Here is a 14,428-nt window from a genome sequence, read left to right as displayed (position 1 = left end):
AACCTTTTATCTCTTGTGACAGATACACAGACATGAGTTTCATCTTACACAACTTCAGTGGCTCTCCCACTTCCTCTCTGTTACATTAAATAATAACACATATCGCTTCAATCTTACAGAACATTCACGGAAAAGCTGTTCTTTGGGAAAACATTAAAATACAATGATCACAGATTCACATCTTTCTCTAGTCGACACCCTTCTCTGTGAATCAGGAAACCAAATCCTGCTCCCACCTCTAGATTGAGACTTCAGATGTTGCCACATTCAGCAATAATACACAAGTGACTTGTGAACAATCTCACAGCAGCTCGAATGATATCATTATGTGCAGTCCATGAGGAGTTGAACATATCCTGGTCAGAAATATTATTGTGGGTATCAGTAACAAAGTAAACTTTTCATGCATTCATACAAGAGGGACAAATGAAAGGTATTGTGGTGTCTCATATTCTTTGGTCTTATCAGATGCTTTAGAGGCTGAGCCACTCGTGAGCAACTCCACCCACTGCATAAAGCTGCACAGAAAGCTCCACTTACAGCTGCAGTTTTACGTTAAACTGACTCAATTCTTCTGCAATTCATCTGTTATCTTCATCACAGTGAGTATTCAAATAAATTATTATTTAAAAAAATACAAAATATTAATTCATATCTACATTTTTTTACATACAGCTTTGCAGTATACTGCATAAATTGATCTGATTACATGTAAAATACTTTTTGATAGTCCACTGTAGACATTCTACTAATTATAAGTAACTTTGGAACTACATGTCAACTACACTGTAAAATCCAATAGTTTACCTTACTTAGATATAATTAGTTATCTTTACTTAGTTGCTATACTTACTAGGTTTTATTAAGTTACAGCTACTTTCAAGCGAGTAAAACAGTTTACTTACTACTTTGAGTGACGCTTACTTAAAATATTCAAGTAGCCACAAAGAAACCAATGACATTAATAAACCAGTGAGAGGCAGCAGTGCACTAATATATTGCTAATTTGCAAAATAACAACAGAAGAAGAAGAAAAGCAATTTTTTTTTTTTGAGGTGGCAATTGTTAATCTGCAGTTATTTTTCACTAGTTACATTCACTCATTTCCCAAAGTCATCTTGAATGTTGTTTCAGTACAACTATATATTTGAGAGAACATCACATAAACTGACTTCATAAATTGATGTAGATTTTCGTAAAATGTTGTTGGTGTGTCTTATTTTATTTATTTTTTTTATTATTATTATTTTTTTTTTTTTACTTACCATTATAGTGATTAATGTTCTGTTTGGTTGGGCACTTGGAACTTTGCTTTTCTTGTTATAATTTTCTTCCTATTGATGCAGCAATGCAACATGAAGTCATAATTTTTGATTTCAAGGGAAGAAAAGTAATAAGGAGGTTGCTTTTAGAAGGTAACCTTCAAGTTCTGTTATTTCAATTAGCTAAATCTTTCCAATTCTTTAGCTAATGTATTTTTTATATTTATTGATGATCTTTTACAATTTTATTGTTCTTCATAAACACCTTGAGAAACTTTATTGGGTTGAGACAGTACTTTAATATTTGTGATAATGTGCTCAAGTCAGAAACTTCAACATTCAGCATGTGAATCACAACGATGGTAACAATTCAATTTTATTTATTTTTATTAATTGTGACAATAACCATTATATTATTTTATTTTCTCTTTTTGTTGTGTTACTGCTGACACAAGTCAGTAAATAAAATTAGCAAATAAAAACAACAACAGTAAAACAAAGCAATTGCATAATTTATTCATGCCACAATGCACTCTGGGAGTCAGTGAGTAGCTATACTAAGTCAAGTGTAAGCCTAAAGTAAATGATCAAGTACCCCCTACAGTTCTTTTTTAGTTACTAGAGCTCCCGTGTAAGTAAACTATACTAACTAAGCATTTGTCACTACAACATACTATTCTTATTTCACTTTACTTAGTTTTTTTAAGGCAATCGGTTTGCATGCTTTTTTTAAGTAAGCCCAACTAATTAGATTTTACAGTGTAGCAGTCATTCTACATAAAAGTCACTTTTCAAGTACATGTGAAATCATTCGACTAACCCTAACCCTAACCTAACAGTCTACTAATACTCTAATGAGGGTTAGTTGACATGTAGAGGCAAAGTTACATATTGTTAGTAGAATGTCTAAAGTGAACTACTGAAATAAAATATGACCTAAAATCAACAAACAGAACATACATCAATTATTTAGTGTAAAACAAAATAAAAAAATGAGCACAGAAGCAGTTATAAATTCACTTGTTTCTAGTTAGATACATTAATAATTGTTTTATATTAGTAATTCACATAAATCTGGTTTATGTTTGGGTGTATTTAACCTGCGTTTGGTTGCATGATTATCCTTACCTGATGCTGTCATTTTTTATGGTGACGTATTTTAGATTCTGTGAATTTCTGTTATTGTTATGCTGTGAAATTAAATGGAATTTCATTGATTCTTCAAACTGAAAACACTTTCACAAAGACAATGCCTAAATCTGATTGGCTGACTTCTGCAGGTTTAAGGAAGTCTAGCGTTCAGCATTTTTTAACAGTCCACCAGGAACAAAAACTACTATTTCCCAGACCCTCTGGATTCTAGAGTAATTAGTTATGTGTCCTCTCACATACATAAAGTAAGATCAGATACTAGTAACTCACTGACAATCACGGGCAATTTAGTGACAGGTAGGAACAGTTTACGATTTATTTCTTTAGTATTCGCAAACACTGACTAACGGTCATCAAGACATACATGCTCCAAGAACTTTTCTGCTTCACTATCTGAAATGGGTCAGATAAAGAAGATGAAGAGTGTACTACTAGTGTGCCTCCAGAAACATGTCTGGGAACACTGTATTACAGACCTCGAGCAGAACATTACTTCATTTTTTCTTAAAGTTTATTTGTTTTATGTTCTAAACTGTAAACGTTTATTCATTCAAGGACTAAATAAGCTGTATTTTTAAGGGCCGCTGGATTCTGCACGCTGAGGATGAAGACGCTTACAGCAGCTGCTCTGTGTGTTTTGATGATTCTCAGTGTCTGCTCACGAGCGCAGGCTACCGCTGCCTTTGACCTCCTGCGTGCATCTGCTGGTGAATAATTTGATCATTTGTTCAGATAAATGCAGGTGTTGCAGCTCTTTGTTTTCTACTTTTTTCTGATATTGTTCAATGATTGTTCATCAGTGAGTTACGCGGGGTCCCTGCCCTGTGGCGATTGGGACTGTGAATGTGCATTCAAGAGGCAGCAGGGCTGCTGTTGTATTGAACAGCCACTGTTTGATCTGGAGGAGGCCACGTTCATACGCATGGTTGGCTTATGGGAAGGACTGTCTCATCTGAACACTCAAATAGAGGAGCTCACAGGTGTTCTTCACTATTGTCACTTCACATTTGCTTATTGTTTAGGGAAAAAACAGTATGAAATCTTTCCATGGACAGTTACATTACCCTTGCTTTCTGTTCCTTCCTCAAGCTGGATGCAAAATAGCTTTCACCGCTTCAATGCTTCCAATGAGTGGATGTCTTGGGCCGTTTACCAGCAACATGTCTATCTCGTACCAGTCTGTCTCACTCAATCAGGGCAATGGCTACAATCCTGCACTCGGTAAGCAGACCACAAAACACTGCGCCAGTACTGATTCGTATTTTAAGGCAGTGTCAAAAACCCAAAACCAAAAACATCAGGAAATGAGTGGAAAATAGGAGACATTAATGCTGCGGTCACACTATAGGCCTCAATCCTGAAACACAAGCAGAATGGGGCTTCATGTAAATTTTCATATTTATGAAAGAATTTGTATTTTCAAAAGTTTAGTTGGTACATAAAATATTTACACCTACTCCCAATTGTGTGTAAATTGTGCATTAAACATCCAAAAGTTTTGTTTTCCTTCAGTCAAACCACTGACACTATTTTCATAACACATAACACTTCACAAGTTTGTTTGCCAATATTGCGAGGTAATATTTAAGCGACTGGGGTAAAAAAAAATTATTTGTTTAAAATATGACAGCCATGAAAAACTTAGGCATTTAAAGTATGACAACTGTCCTATGAAAGCTGTGAAGTTTCTGATCTAAAACATTGAGTGCACTTATACAAAGCTTCATGTAGCTTCATTGTTGATTTGCTTTCCTGTGCCAGTTACACGGTATGTGAAATGTTGAATTATCATGGCATTCATATTTACCATAGCTGTATCAAAGGTCAATTAATTTCTAATAAATCTGGAATAATTTAACTTAATGCTTGGCATGTTTTAGTGTAGTTTTAAAGGAGAGATTACAATAAAACCCAGATACATAAACTCAGTCAGAATTTGTAGCTTTTGCCCAAATATCATAACATCTACCTCTGGAGCAATACATAACAGTTTTAAGGGGGAACAAACACATACCAACAGTTTTGTTTTGATTTAAGAGATGATTGATTCAGCCATTTTGATAATGTAATGCTGTGTTGATAATGTTTTGTTTACAAAGTGCCTTTCTCAAGTGTTCTCAGTGTAATTAGCTATGCAAATGACTAACACTACACCTCATTTAAATGATGTATAGGTCAAACTAATCTCCTGTTTAGATTTATGCAACACAATGCATCCTGTTCACTTCATCCTTGTGAAGCCAGCTTCTCATAGAACTGAATAGGCAGAGCAAACAGAGACATCAACCTGATCCTGATTCTTCACAGGCACATTCACGGCTCCTCATGCTGGTCTCTACTCGTTCTCCTTCACGGCTTATTCCAGCGTTGGCAGCGCAGGTCAGCGGCTCTACCAGAAGGTTCAGTTGATGAAGAACGGCCAGCTGATCGCCTCCTCCTGGGAAGATAACCGTGAGGATTCGGAGGACAGCAGCACTCAGACGGTTCTTCTCCAGCTCAGACGCGGCTGTCAGGTCTATGTTGAGCTGCTCTCAGGCAGACAGCTGTGTGGAGACACCAAGGGCCAAAACACATTCAGCGGATACCTGGTCTATCCGTTCTCTGATAAATGAGATTAAAAAACAAAACAAAACAAAAAAATACCTGTACATACATACACAATGATCTTCATCAGAGATTAAAACAATAAAAAAAAGATCATCATATAAAATGATCATAAAAATGACTAAATGAACATGTACCCTACCCTTGCAAGACAGTATATGGCTTTATGAATAAAGGTTACTTTAATAGTTTTCTGTGGCACTTATTCATTCTAGTTTGTTGACATTTTTTATATTCTAAAACTATCAGGAACCATTTAGTCTCCAGAAAAACCATTTCCACTCTGGAGTCTCCAGAAGTGTAATGTGTCAGGTTCTCAGAGACTTTGCTTGGGTAAAAATCCTAAAAAATGACCCTCACTTAAAAAGCTTAACATGCTGAAGCGTTGTGAAATTTGGTAGATTTTTTTTACCCAAGCATTGATTCTTAATTCTTTTGCAGTTAACATGTCTTTTCTTCTCCCCGTGTTTTTTTTTTTTTTTTTTTTTTTTCTGACAGTGCTGACACAATGAGCATTTTGCTGTCCAATAGTCATGCCTTAACTTTGCCATTTCTGTATTGCATAGTTTGGAATATTTCTCATGGGCATTTAATAATTCTTCAGTTAAATCTCTTTTTTGGCCCATTTTATCTGTAAGAGAAAACCTGCTTAAAAATTATGCACATCTGAATATAAGAAGTGTTTCACTTCCAGCCTTTATGGACAATTATATATCACTTATAAATGATTAAAAACAAAATTAATAGTAGTTATTATTAAGATTGATGTGGTTTGAAATTGGTAAAATGTGATTGGAAAAAAAAGATAAGAATATCAATTTGCCAAATAATTATGCACCCACTGCATTTATTTACTACATTTACTAAATTCTCTTTCTCTCTTTCTTGGAAAACTTTAATGCAAGTAATACTATCTATTTATAACTGTCAACAAGCATGACACTTGAACTGAATCCAGATTTGTCATTCACAAATCAACATATACCACAGAAGTGAAAAGAGCTTTAATTGCTATAATTAAAATAATTATTTTATATATATATATATATATATATATATATATATATATATATATATATGTAAATACTTTAAGTACATAGACATTTCGATTTTCACTTAAGGTGGGTTGTCATGTATGAAAAAAAAAATCAGTCATACCTACTAAAAAATACAGGCTTTGAAAAAATACAGAAAAAAAACTTAAAGAAATCGCTTTTATATAATTAAAAGAAAATGAGTCATGACTATTTCTTTTCAACAGAGAATTATTCATTTTATGTTGGATTTGTATATTGAATGGAAGTCTGGGTCTGGAACTAGGATAAAAACAAAAAAAAAAAAAACAATAATAGATCATTTGGAAAGTTTCCAAAGGAGTTTTATCCTGACCCTAATATAACATCATTAACCTGCTATGAAGGATTTTTTTTTTTTTTTTTTTTTTTTTTTTTTTTTTTTTTTAGTGCTTAGAAGCACACATTTTGTGGTAAATATAAGATATGACAAGATATAGTTTACATTAAAAGTAATGGTCGATGAAATGAATCCTTTGAAAGGTCAGTAAAAAATACAGGCCTAATTCTCAATACTATCTAGCACGCATATTACTAGCATATTAGCTGTTTATTAGTACTTATAAAGCACTTACTAATGCTTTACTCCTAACCATATATTAGATCGCTTAATCCTACCCCATTCCTAAACTAAATGTCGTAGTTAATATTGAGAATTGGGCCTTAAAATAATGTGTGACCAAAATCGAATATAGCATTGCATGCTTTCAACATTAGCTAATGTACTATTGAACACACACTAGGGAGTACTTTGTACATAGAAGGCCTTGTTAAGCGGTTGCTTCCAAAGTGTCAGTAAATCATTTTGCTTAAGCACTTCTCATCCCTCTCTAATTTCCCTACTGGCAGTGCTTCTGCATCCCGACATCCCAACACAATTACCTTATATACGGCACTGCTGACATACTTGATTTCCTCCGTGCTCTGCGTCTCTGTGTGTTCATCTAATCTATTCACTCCATCTGTCAAACTATTCCATTTATGTCCGTGTCTAAACTCAAAGGCCCCTGCTCCACCCCGTCCGTCCAGCAGGCGTTCACACAGCCTTCCTCTTTCTCCCTGCTGATGCAGTGATGTGGTATTTGGAGAATTTTGCTCCCTGACCAAACTACAGACTCTCTGTAGCTTGGCTCCTGTCCTCATCCAAGCCTCTTCCCAAATAAGGCTTTGCTTTAACAAAGGGCTGAACTAGAAATCTTAAGTGCAGAGTGGGGAGAAGGGAGGGCTTGAGAAAAAGACTGTGTCCTTTTAAGGCGTCAATTTCCTTTTCTCTGCCCACTCTCACCGAATGCCTCGTTTTTTATTTCTCTAATGGAAAAGACATCTACTCCTGAAACAGGAATAGGGGCGACTCTGCTGAACATAAAGCTCTGGGGTGACTGCTGGCTGCACGAACGACAAAGTCATCTTCATTTTCACTACAGTAAGTATGTTTTTGATATGCTTTCAACTACAAAGTCCTTTCAATCAGCTATTTTGCTGATTATTGTCTTTTCCAAGACATAAAGTAACTATCGATGCATGATCTACTATACATAATCTACATACTATCTTTAAAAAAAAGACCAGTCCTGATTAAAAAAAAAGTCAGTCAGCAGCTGAATTTTTGATTGCAAGTAGTTATCAAAGCTCATTTCAGCGTTCCTGTACTATTTGAACTTTGGCTATGTATTGTGACCTTCTTCTTTGTTGTGACCTCATACAGTTTAATAACAGTGTTTGTATCAAACACGAATCTTACTTCAGAAACATTTAATGCAGTCCTAGCCTATTCCAAATGCCCTATGATTACTTTGTCATTGATGCAGACCAAAACTAAGGCACTCAGATCAGAGTGAGAAAGGAATGTGGATAATATCCTAATAATATTCTTTACTAAATATAAACATTTTAGACAATTTTTAGTGTGATAGATAAAGTGGAGACAAAATGAACTAACCAATCAATCAGGATAAATGCCCATATTGGGTGTAGATTAGAAATACCTAATGGAAAAATCCAATGCAAAAGTATATGACACTTACAAATGTCTAAATGTCATAGCTTTGGAAAATTATAGAGCAAGCACTGCTAGAGTTTTCCCCAGGACTAACTTTACTTTTCTGACCCATTTTTAAATGAGCTGTTTTCTAGTGGTCCCTTTAATTATTGTCTGTAGTTGAATGTCATCTGGTTTGGTATTGTGTAATCTAATGCATAGTGTATAAACATATCAAACCAGAAGCCATTTACACTTGACAAATTTATACTGACAACCTGTTTATATTTTTCATTGTGGCTTTATTGTCCTTGTTTATTATTTTATTTCATTTAATGTAAAATTTCATTCAATTGATTCAACTGAATTTTATTTCATTTTTTGCCATTTGTCCCCACAATAATAATTAAACAATAAATTAACTCATTTTAAAAAAGGTGCACATGTTTGCTGTAATGCTCATAGGGTCAATGACTTTAAACTCATTCCTTAAGGTTGGGACTTCAGAGGAACTTCGTAAAGTACAGAATGGCAGCACAGGTGAAGCTGCTGCTCTCTTTGGGTGTGTGTGTGCGTGAGATTTTTGCTTTGCTTTGATGAAGTTACAAACTGCTGAAATGTGTGAATGTAACTGACTGTGTTTCTGGAGGAACATGTTCATCTGATCCTGGATCCCACAATCAGCTGTACATCTGATTTCCCCATCCACCTTCACTCAAGGACTATATGAACATGTGAATCTGTCAGCCTGCTTTCTGTGTAACAAATTAGCTCAAGTTATCCATTTGACACAACATATTTTTTTATAACTGAGCTGGACTGTTTGCTGTTGGAAATGTTTACACTGCACAACATTTATAAGCATGATTTGTACATTGATTTTATGGCTTTCTGGCTGCCTCCAACTGCATCATTGGCTTTTTTCCACTTTATTCTGATGGTGTTTAGCTTAATTTAAAATTGAAATGGATAAAAGTTTGTTTCAGGAGAAGAGGATTTCAGGAAAGGTAAAACAATAATAAACCTCCCCAACTTGTTTTCTTGCTTTATATCTTTATATGACAACAAACAAGGATTATTCATGTTGAAAATGTCCAATAACTTCTGACAGAGAAAATTTTCAGACAGACTACACTGGAACAAAAAAAAAACAATGCAAAATTATAATAAATCTCACACTGAATTGCACATATTTGGAAACTTAATATTACACTTCTCACAGTCTCCTCTCTTCTTCTCTACGCAGGGAGCAACCATGGCAAACAAGGGTCCATCTTATGGGATGAGCCGCCAGGTTCAGGATAAAATCGAGCAGAAGTACGACCCAGAGCTGGAGGTGCGTTTGGTGGAGTGGATCGTGGCTCAGTGTGGCTCTGGGGTTGGAAAGCCAGAGGCAGGAAAACTGGGTTTCCAGGCCTGGCTCAGAGACGGATGTGTAAGTCAAGTGTTCTCACAGCAATCATACCATATCATAGTTACCACAGGATGTCAAACCCATGGCAGAAACAGAGGAAAAAATGGAGACATAATTAGCATAGCTGCTGTTCAACAAAGCAAAAATTATTTATTTAACCCAAACTAAAGAATAGTAATGTGCATTTGATCAGATATAATATAAAAACATTTAAAAACTTGGCCTGGCCAAGACAAGTAGCACATGTAGTTTCACAAAAACAATACTTAAGAAAAGACATGCACATATACATATGCATATGCATATACAAATACACACATGACCACAGATGGGAGCACCTGGATGAAAATCTAGGTATTACCCTGGATAACATCTTGAAAGTACAAGCTGGGTATCAGGCATGCCTAGACATCTTTGAGGTGAAGGATGGAAAGAAGGTCAAACCTTATGATCAAGAAACCACTGAAGCATAAATGTTGAAGAAACAAACTTTTTTAAAAGAGTAAATACCCAGTTTAATATACATAAAAACGTTTAACAGACCAACAGATCATCTGACCCATATTTCATGAAGAACCAATGACAGCTGTTTGTTGAGGTGTTATAAATGAGTGAAAAGCTAGCTGCTAGCTGAACTGAGGCTATTCTGTTAAAAGAGAGAGAGAGAGAGAGAGAGAGAGAGAGAGAGCTATAATGAATAGTGATTGAAAATAATGACTCCAAATTTGGCACAAGAAATGCTGAGACCAAGTAAAATTTCATAATACTGATGTTTAGTGACGCACATACAACATTAAACCACACTAGTTATCAGGATGAGTATATTTGTCACTCAGTGTTATTATAATGTGATTCATAATGATGACGTTTCTGGAAGCACCCAAAGAATGTAATCTTGTTTTCTGTACCGTTCTCAGGTTTTGTGTGAGCTCATCAATAGTCTGTGTAAGGAGAAGCCTGTAAAGAAGATCCAGAGTTCCAGCATGGCTTTTAAACAGATGGAGCAGGTCTCACAGTTCCTCAACGCTGCAGAAAAATATGGCGTCATCAAAACCGACATGTTTCAGACAGTAGATCTGTGGGAGGGTGAGTATGCTAACATATCACAGAACTTCCTCTGTCAAAAGAAATATGTATATATTCATGATAGATAGTAAGACATGTCAAAAGTCACAATTCAGTGCATTTGTTTTTAATGATCATTGTTTACAGCGCTTTGTTACCTTATCATTTTTACAGTTAACTTTAGAGAGAACATTATCAGTTAACATATAATATATAACAAAAGAGATTGTAAAATAAATAAATAAATAATAAAATAATAATGTATGGAATGAGACAAAGGGCAAAACCGAAGCAACTGAAGCAATGAGTAACTGAAGCCATTTTAAGATGATTTTAGTGAAAATGGGTGAAAAATCATAAAAACAACCACTAGTGATAGGATTTAATGGGTTATCACTTTTGACCAATAGGTGGCGCTGTTATCAAATTGATGTGGTGTGTTCAGTGTGAGCTAACAATGACACACACAAAGTTTGGTGTCAATATGTCAAAGCTTTGCAGAGATAAAGCTTCAGAATCATTTTGGCATCGTGGTTCAATTTTTTTGTTGCTATACAAACCAGTTTCGTCTATTGACACAAAATTCGTAACTTTGTGTCAGCACTGTGTGAAGATGATCTGACTTGATTTTGGTGAAAACCGGCCGTTTGAAGTAGTAGGTTTTCAACATAAATCAAAATGGCGGACAGGATGTTCGGCCAGCTATGGCATAATTGGTATGCATATTGTTGGCATGACCTAAGGAATATTTGGTGACCATTAATTACAATAGGCTAATGCAATCAAAACTTATTAGCATGTTTGAAAAGTTCATAATTATTGGTTAATGAATGGTCTACCACTCTTGACCTGTAGGTGGTGCTGTTACCAAATGTATGTGGCGTGGTCAGTGTGAGGGGACAATAGCACCTACAAAATTTGGTGTCAATATGTCAAAGCTTTGCAGAGATAAGCCTCAGATGCACTTTGGCATCTTTCCAACAAATTCATTGATGCATTAAACGAAAACCATTTTGTGTATTGACATGAAATGCATAACTTTTTGCCAGCATGGTCTGAAGATGAAGTCAAATTTGGTGAAAATCAGACCAACGGTCTAGGAGGAGTTCGAAAAAGTAGGTTTTGAACATTAATCAAAATGGTGGTCAGGAAGTGTGGCCAATTTTGGTATAATTGGTATTGATGTTCTCAGCATTATCCAAGGAATATATCTAGACCAGTTTCATTACAATAGACTAATTTCATCAAAACTTATTAGCAGTTTTCAAAATTTCATTATAACTTTTTGCCGCCAGACTTTTTAAGTACTGTCAGGGCATGGTGCCAAAGATTCATAACGATAAGGCATATTATAGGCATGTAGCCTCAGGTCATGCTTGTTATATCACACTCCAAGTTTGGTCTCAATACACCAACCCATTGTGGAGAAATAGCCTCACTTCCATTTTTGTTTGCTTTTCGTAGAATTCGTTCATGCATTATTCAAGATCAGTTTGAGGAATCAGAGAGGAAAAAATTGCCTTCTACACCTTACGGTTTAAAAGTTATTAGCATAAAATGAGTGAAACTTGTGGTGGTGGTGGTGCTATAGAGTTTGAGTTAGAGACTTCAAACTTGCTATGGTTAATGATGAGACTGTCCTCTATCTGTGTGCCAAATTACACAACTTTCCTGCAAGCAGTTCTATGGGCTGCCATAGACTCAAGAGCAGAAGAAGAAACAATCAGCAATAGCTGATTGAAAAGAATAAGAATGCCAGTGGATACAATAGGTGCCTCTGCATCTTCAGTGTTTGGCCCCTAACTAGGTTATCATATATACAGTAATTATTTGTATCTGGTTAACAGGATACTAAACACAGTCATGTTAATTTGATAGATATAATTCTGTTTAGTGTGTTAATAACATTCATTTTTAAGAAAAGATTTTAATTGCAAATTGACATGCCCCTCATTCATCACCATTAAACCTCAGTGATTTGTATAGAATAAAGAAATTCATTCTAACAGACAACAGGTTACTGCTCATAACCCTGGTTCTCTGAAACATCGAGTGGAGAGATCCACCTATGGCAAGTTCGGTCGTTGAAAGATGCTGTCCTGCAGGGTTTAGTTCCAACTCTAATCAAACACACTACGTCTACGTCTATAAGCAAGTGAGTTTCTTTTCAGGGTTGGAGCTAATCTCTGCAGGACAGTGGCTTTCTAGGACCGAACTTGCCTACTCCTGACCTATGGGAAAGGCTTCTGTATGTGACCTCTGCAGAAGCATCCAGTTGTGCACATATTGAGCGTATTTGCTTCTTGTGCAGCAAGTGGGGCAAATTTAGTTGATCTCTCTACTCGATGTTTCAGAGAACCTGGGTTACAAACAGTAACTTATTGTTCTCTTTCATCATCTTGTGTTTGAGATCCACCTATGGGAGATATTGAAAGCTCCAATGGTGCCCAATACACTCACAGTGAAGCTGCAAAGAGACTCCTTTAAACAGAGCCCAAGAGGCAGCCATGCCTCTAGTAGAGTGTGCTCTAAAACCCCCTGAAAGGCACACACCACTGGATTTGTATGCCAAACAAATGGCTTCCACAAGCCAATGAAAGAGGCATTGGCAGGAAAGGAGCTGGTCACTCTTCCTGAAGGGCCTGATCCTATCTCAACCACCTCACAAGTGAATGCTGAGAAACATTTAGGCATAAAGGCTGGGTAAGGCCTGAGAAAAACCCTTATTTTTGCTGTGAGAGAATTTGGTGCACAAGGACTGAACTGAGAGTGCATGCAAATCACTGACCTGTTTGGTTGAAGCCAGGGCCAGGAGCAAGGCTATCTTGAAAGACAGAAGCTTGAGAGAAATATCTCTCAGGGGCTTTAAAAAAGCTGTTGAGATGACGCCTTCAGCACCATGGAGAGGTCTGATTCTGGAACTGTTCTTCTAGTGACTGGCAAGGAATGGCAGGTGCACTTAATAAATCTACGAATAAGGGGTTTTGTCCCACCGTAGTGCTGACGTGCAGTCATCACCACTAAGTTGACCTGAATAGTACAAAAGGATTTTCCACCATCAATAACGTCGAGCAAAAAACCCAAAATATCAGAGATTATTTACTAATATGAAATCAGACAGCGCCCCTCACACCTCTCTTCAAACACACACCACTTGCAATCATAGAGGAATGATGAAGAAGAGGCTCTAGCATTTTGAATGGTGGCAATAACACATGGGGGATAATTCAAGAAAATCAAAAGTAGTAGAGTGAAGATATGTGTCCATCTTCATAGTATGCTTGTGTAAATGAGCTGTGCGTTAAATTATGCTGCTGCTGTGACGTCAGGAAAGGACTTGGCCGCGGTGCAGAGGACACTCATGGCTCTGGGGAGCATTGCAGTTACAAGAGATGATGGCAACTTCCGTGGAGATCCCAACTGGTTCTTCAAGTGAGTACTGCTGATCACACAGACACTGCACTTTACACTTGACAATTTATTAATGTTGATGTTAAATATCTGCTCTCTTCTTGTCTGCAGGAAAGCTCAAGAGAACCGGAGAGATTTCTCTGATGATCAGCTGAAAGAAGGGAAGAATGTCATAGGTCTGCAGATGGGTTCCAATAAAGGAGCATCCCAGGCTGGAATGACAGGCTACGGTAGACCTCGACAGATCATGAACCCATGAGCCAATCACCGTGTCCTTCCCTCAGTTCCCTGAGCATCGCCGCATCCCAATCGCCGGACTCCAAACGTTCCTTTCAAAATATGACCAGACCGACAGTGTAATAAATATAAATAATAACACCACTTGGTACTAAAATAAGTTCCCATGTCCAGCATCAATCCCTACTTGTGAAATGTATTTGGTCAAATTAAAGTGTTCTTTGTTAAACAT

At 36.4% G+C, this 14,428-nt stretch overlaps 2 protein-coding genes across 3 annotated transcripts; both read left to right on the top strand.

Annotated features, from left to right (window-relative positions):
* The first annotated feature begins 523 nt into the window (after nucleotides 1-523).
* On the top strand, nucleotides 524-5,188 carry cbln18 (cerebellin 18). Its single transcript, XM_051129170.1, has 5 exons — nucleotides 524-602; nucleotides 2,994-3,121; nucleotides 3,215-3,394; nucleotides 3,504-3,635; nucleotides 4,722-5,188. Exons 2-5 carry the CDS (start codon nucleotides 3,019-3,021, stop codon nucleotides 5,024-5,026), a joined length of 720 nt encoding a protein of 239 aa, XP_050985127.1. The 5' UTR covers nucleotides 524-602; nucleotides 2,994-3,018; the 3' UTR covers nucleotides 5,027-5,188.
* A 2,165-nt stretch (nucleotides 5,189-7,353) lies between these two features.
* On the top strand, nucleotides 7,354-14,425 carry tagln (transgelin). Of its 2 annotated transcripts, XM_051129172.1 has the most exons (6): nucleotides 7,370-7,514; nucleotides 8,564-8,609; nucleotides 9,316-9,504; nucleotides 10,401-10,569; nucleotides 13,878-13,980; nucleotides 14,071-14,425. In XM_051129172.1, the coding sequence occupies exons 2-6, from the start codon at nucleotides 8,598-8,600 to the stop codon at nucleotides 14,216-14,218; spliced, it is 621 nt and encodes a 206-aa protein (XP_050985129.1). In that variant the 5' UTR covers nucleotides 7,370-7,514; nucleotides 8,564-8,597; the 3' UTR covers nucleotides 14,219-14,425. The 2 variants fall into 2 exon arrangements, with proteins under 2 accessions (XP_050985130.1, XP_050985129.1); XM_051129173.1 differs by lacking the exon at nucleotides 8,564-8,609 and having other exon boundaries at nucleotides 7,354-7,514.
* The last annotated feature ends 3 nt before the right edge of the window (nucleotides 14,426-14,428 follow it).

The sequence above is a fragment of the Labeo rohita genome, chromosome 15 (assembly GCF_022985175.1).
Source record: "Labeo rohita strain BAU-BD-2019 chromosome 15, IGBB_LRoh.1.0, whole genome shotgun sequence".
NCBI lineage: Eukaryota > Metazoa > Chordata > Actinopteri > Cypriniformes > Cyprinidae > Labeo > Labeo rohita.
This window is presented reverse-complemented; position numbering and strand designations above follow the sequence as displayed.

What these genes read in the sequence shown, in the direction of transcription:
- cbln18 (XM_051129170.1), top strand. Translation starts at nt 3,019, where the DNA reads ATGAAGACGCTTACAGCAGCTGCTCTGTGTGTTTTGATGATTCTCAGT. An exon ending in CCTCCTGCGTGCATCTGCTG is followed by an intron (nt 3,122 to 3,214) that starts GTGAATAATTTG and finishes ATTGTTCATCAG; the next exon opens with TGAGTTACGCGGGGTCCCTG. An exon ending in TCAAATAGAGGAGCTCACAG is followed by an intron (nt 3,395 to 3,503) that starts GTGTTCTTCACT and finishes TCCTTCCTCAAG; the next exon opens with CTGGATGCAAAATAGCTTTC.
- tagln (XM_051129172.1), top strand. An exon ending in CCTGGCTCAGAGACGGATGT is followed by an intron (nt 9,505 to 10,400) that starts GTAAGTCAAGTG and finishes TACCGTTCTCAG; the next exon opens with GTTTTGTGTGAGCTCATCAA. An exon ending in GATCCCAACTGGTTCTTCAA is followed by an intron (nt 13,981 to 14,070) that starts GTGAGTACTGCT and finishes TCTTGTCTGCAG; the next exon opens with GAAAGCTCAAGAGAACCGGA.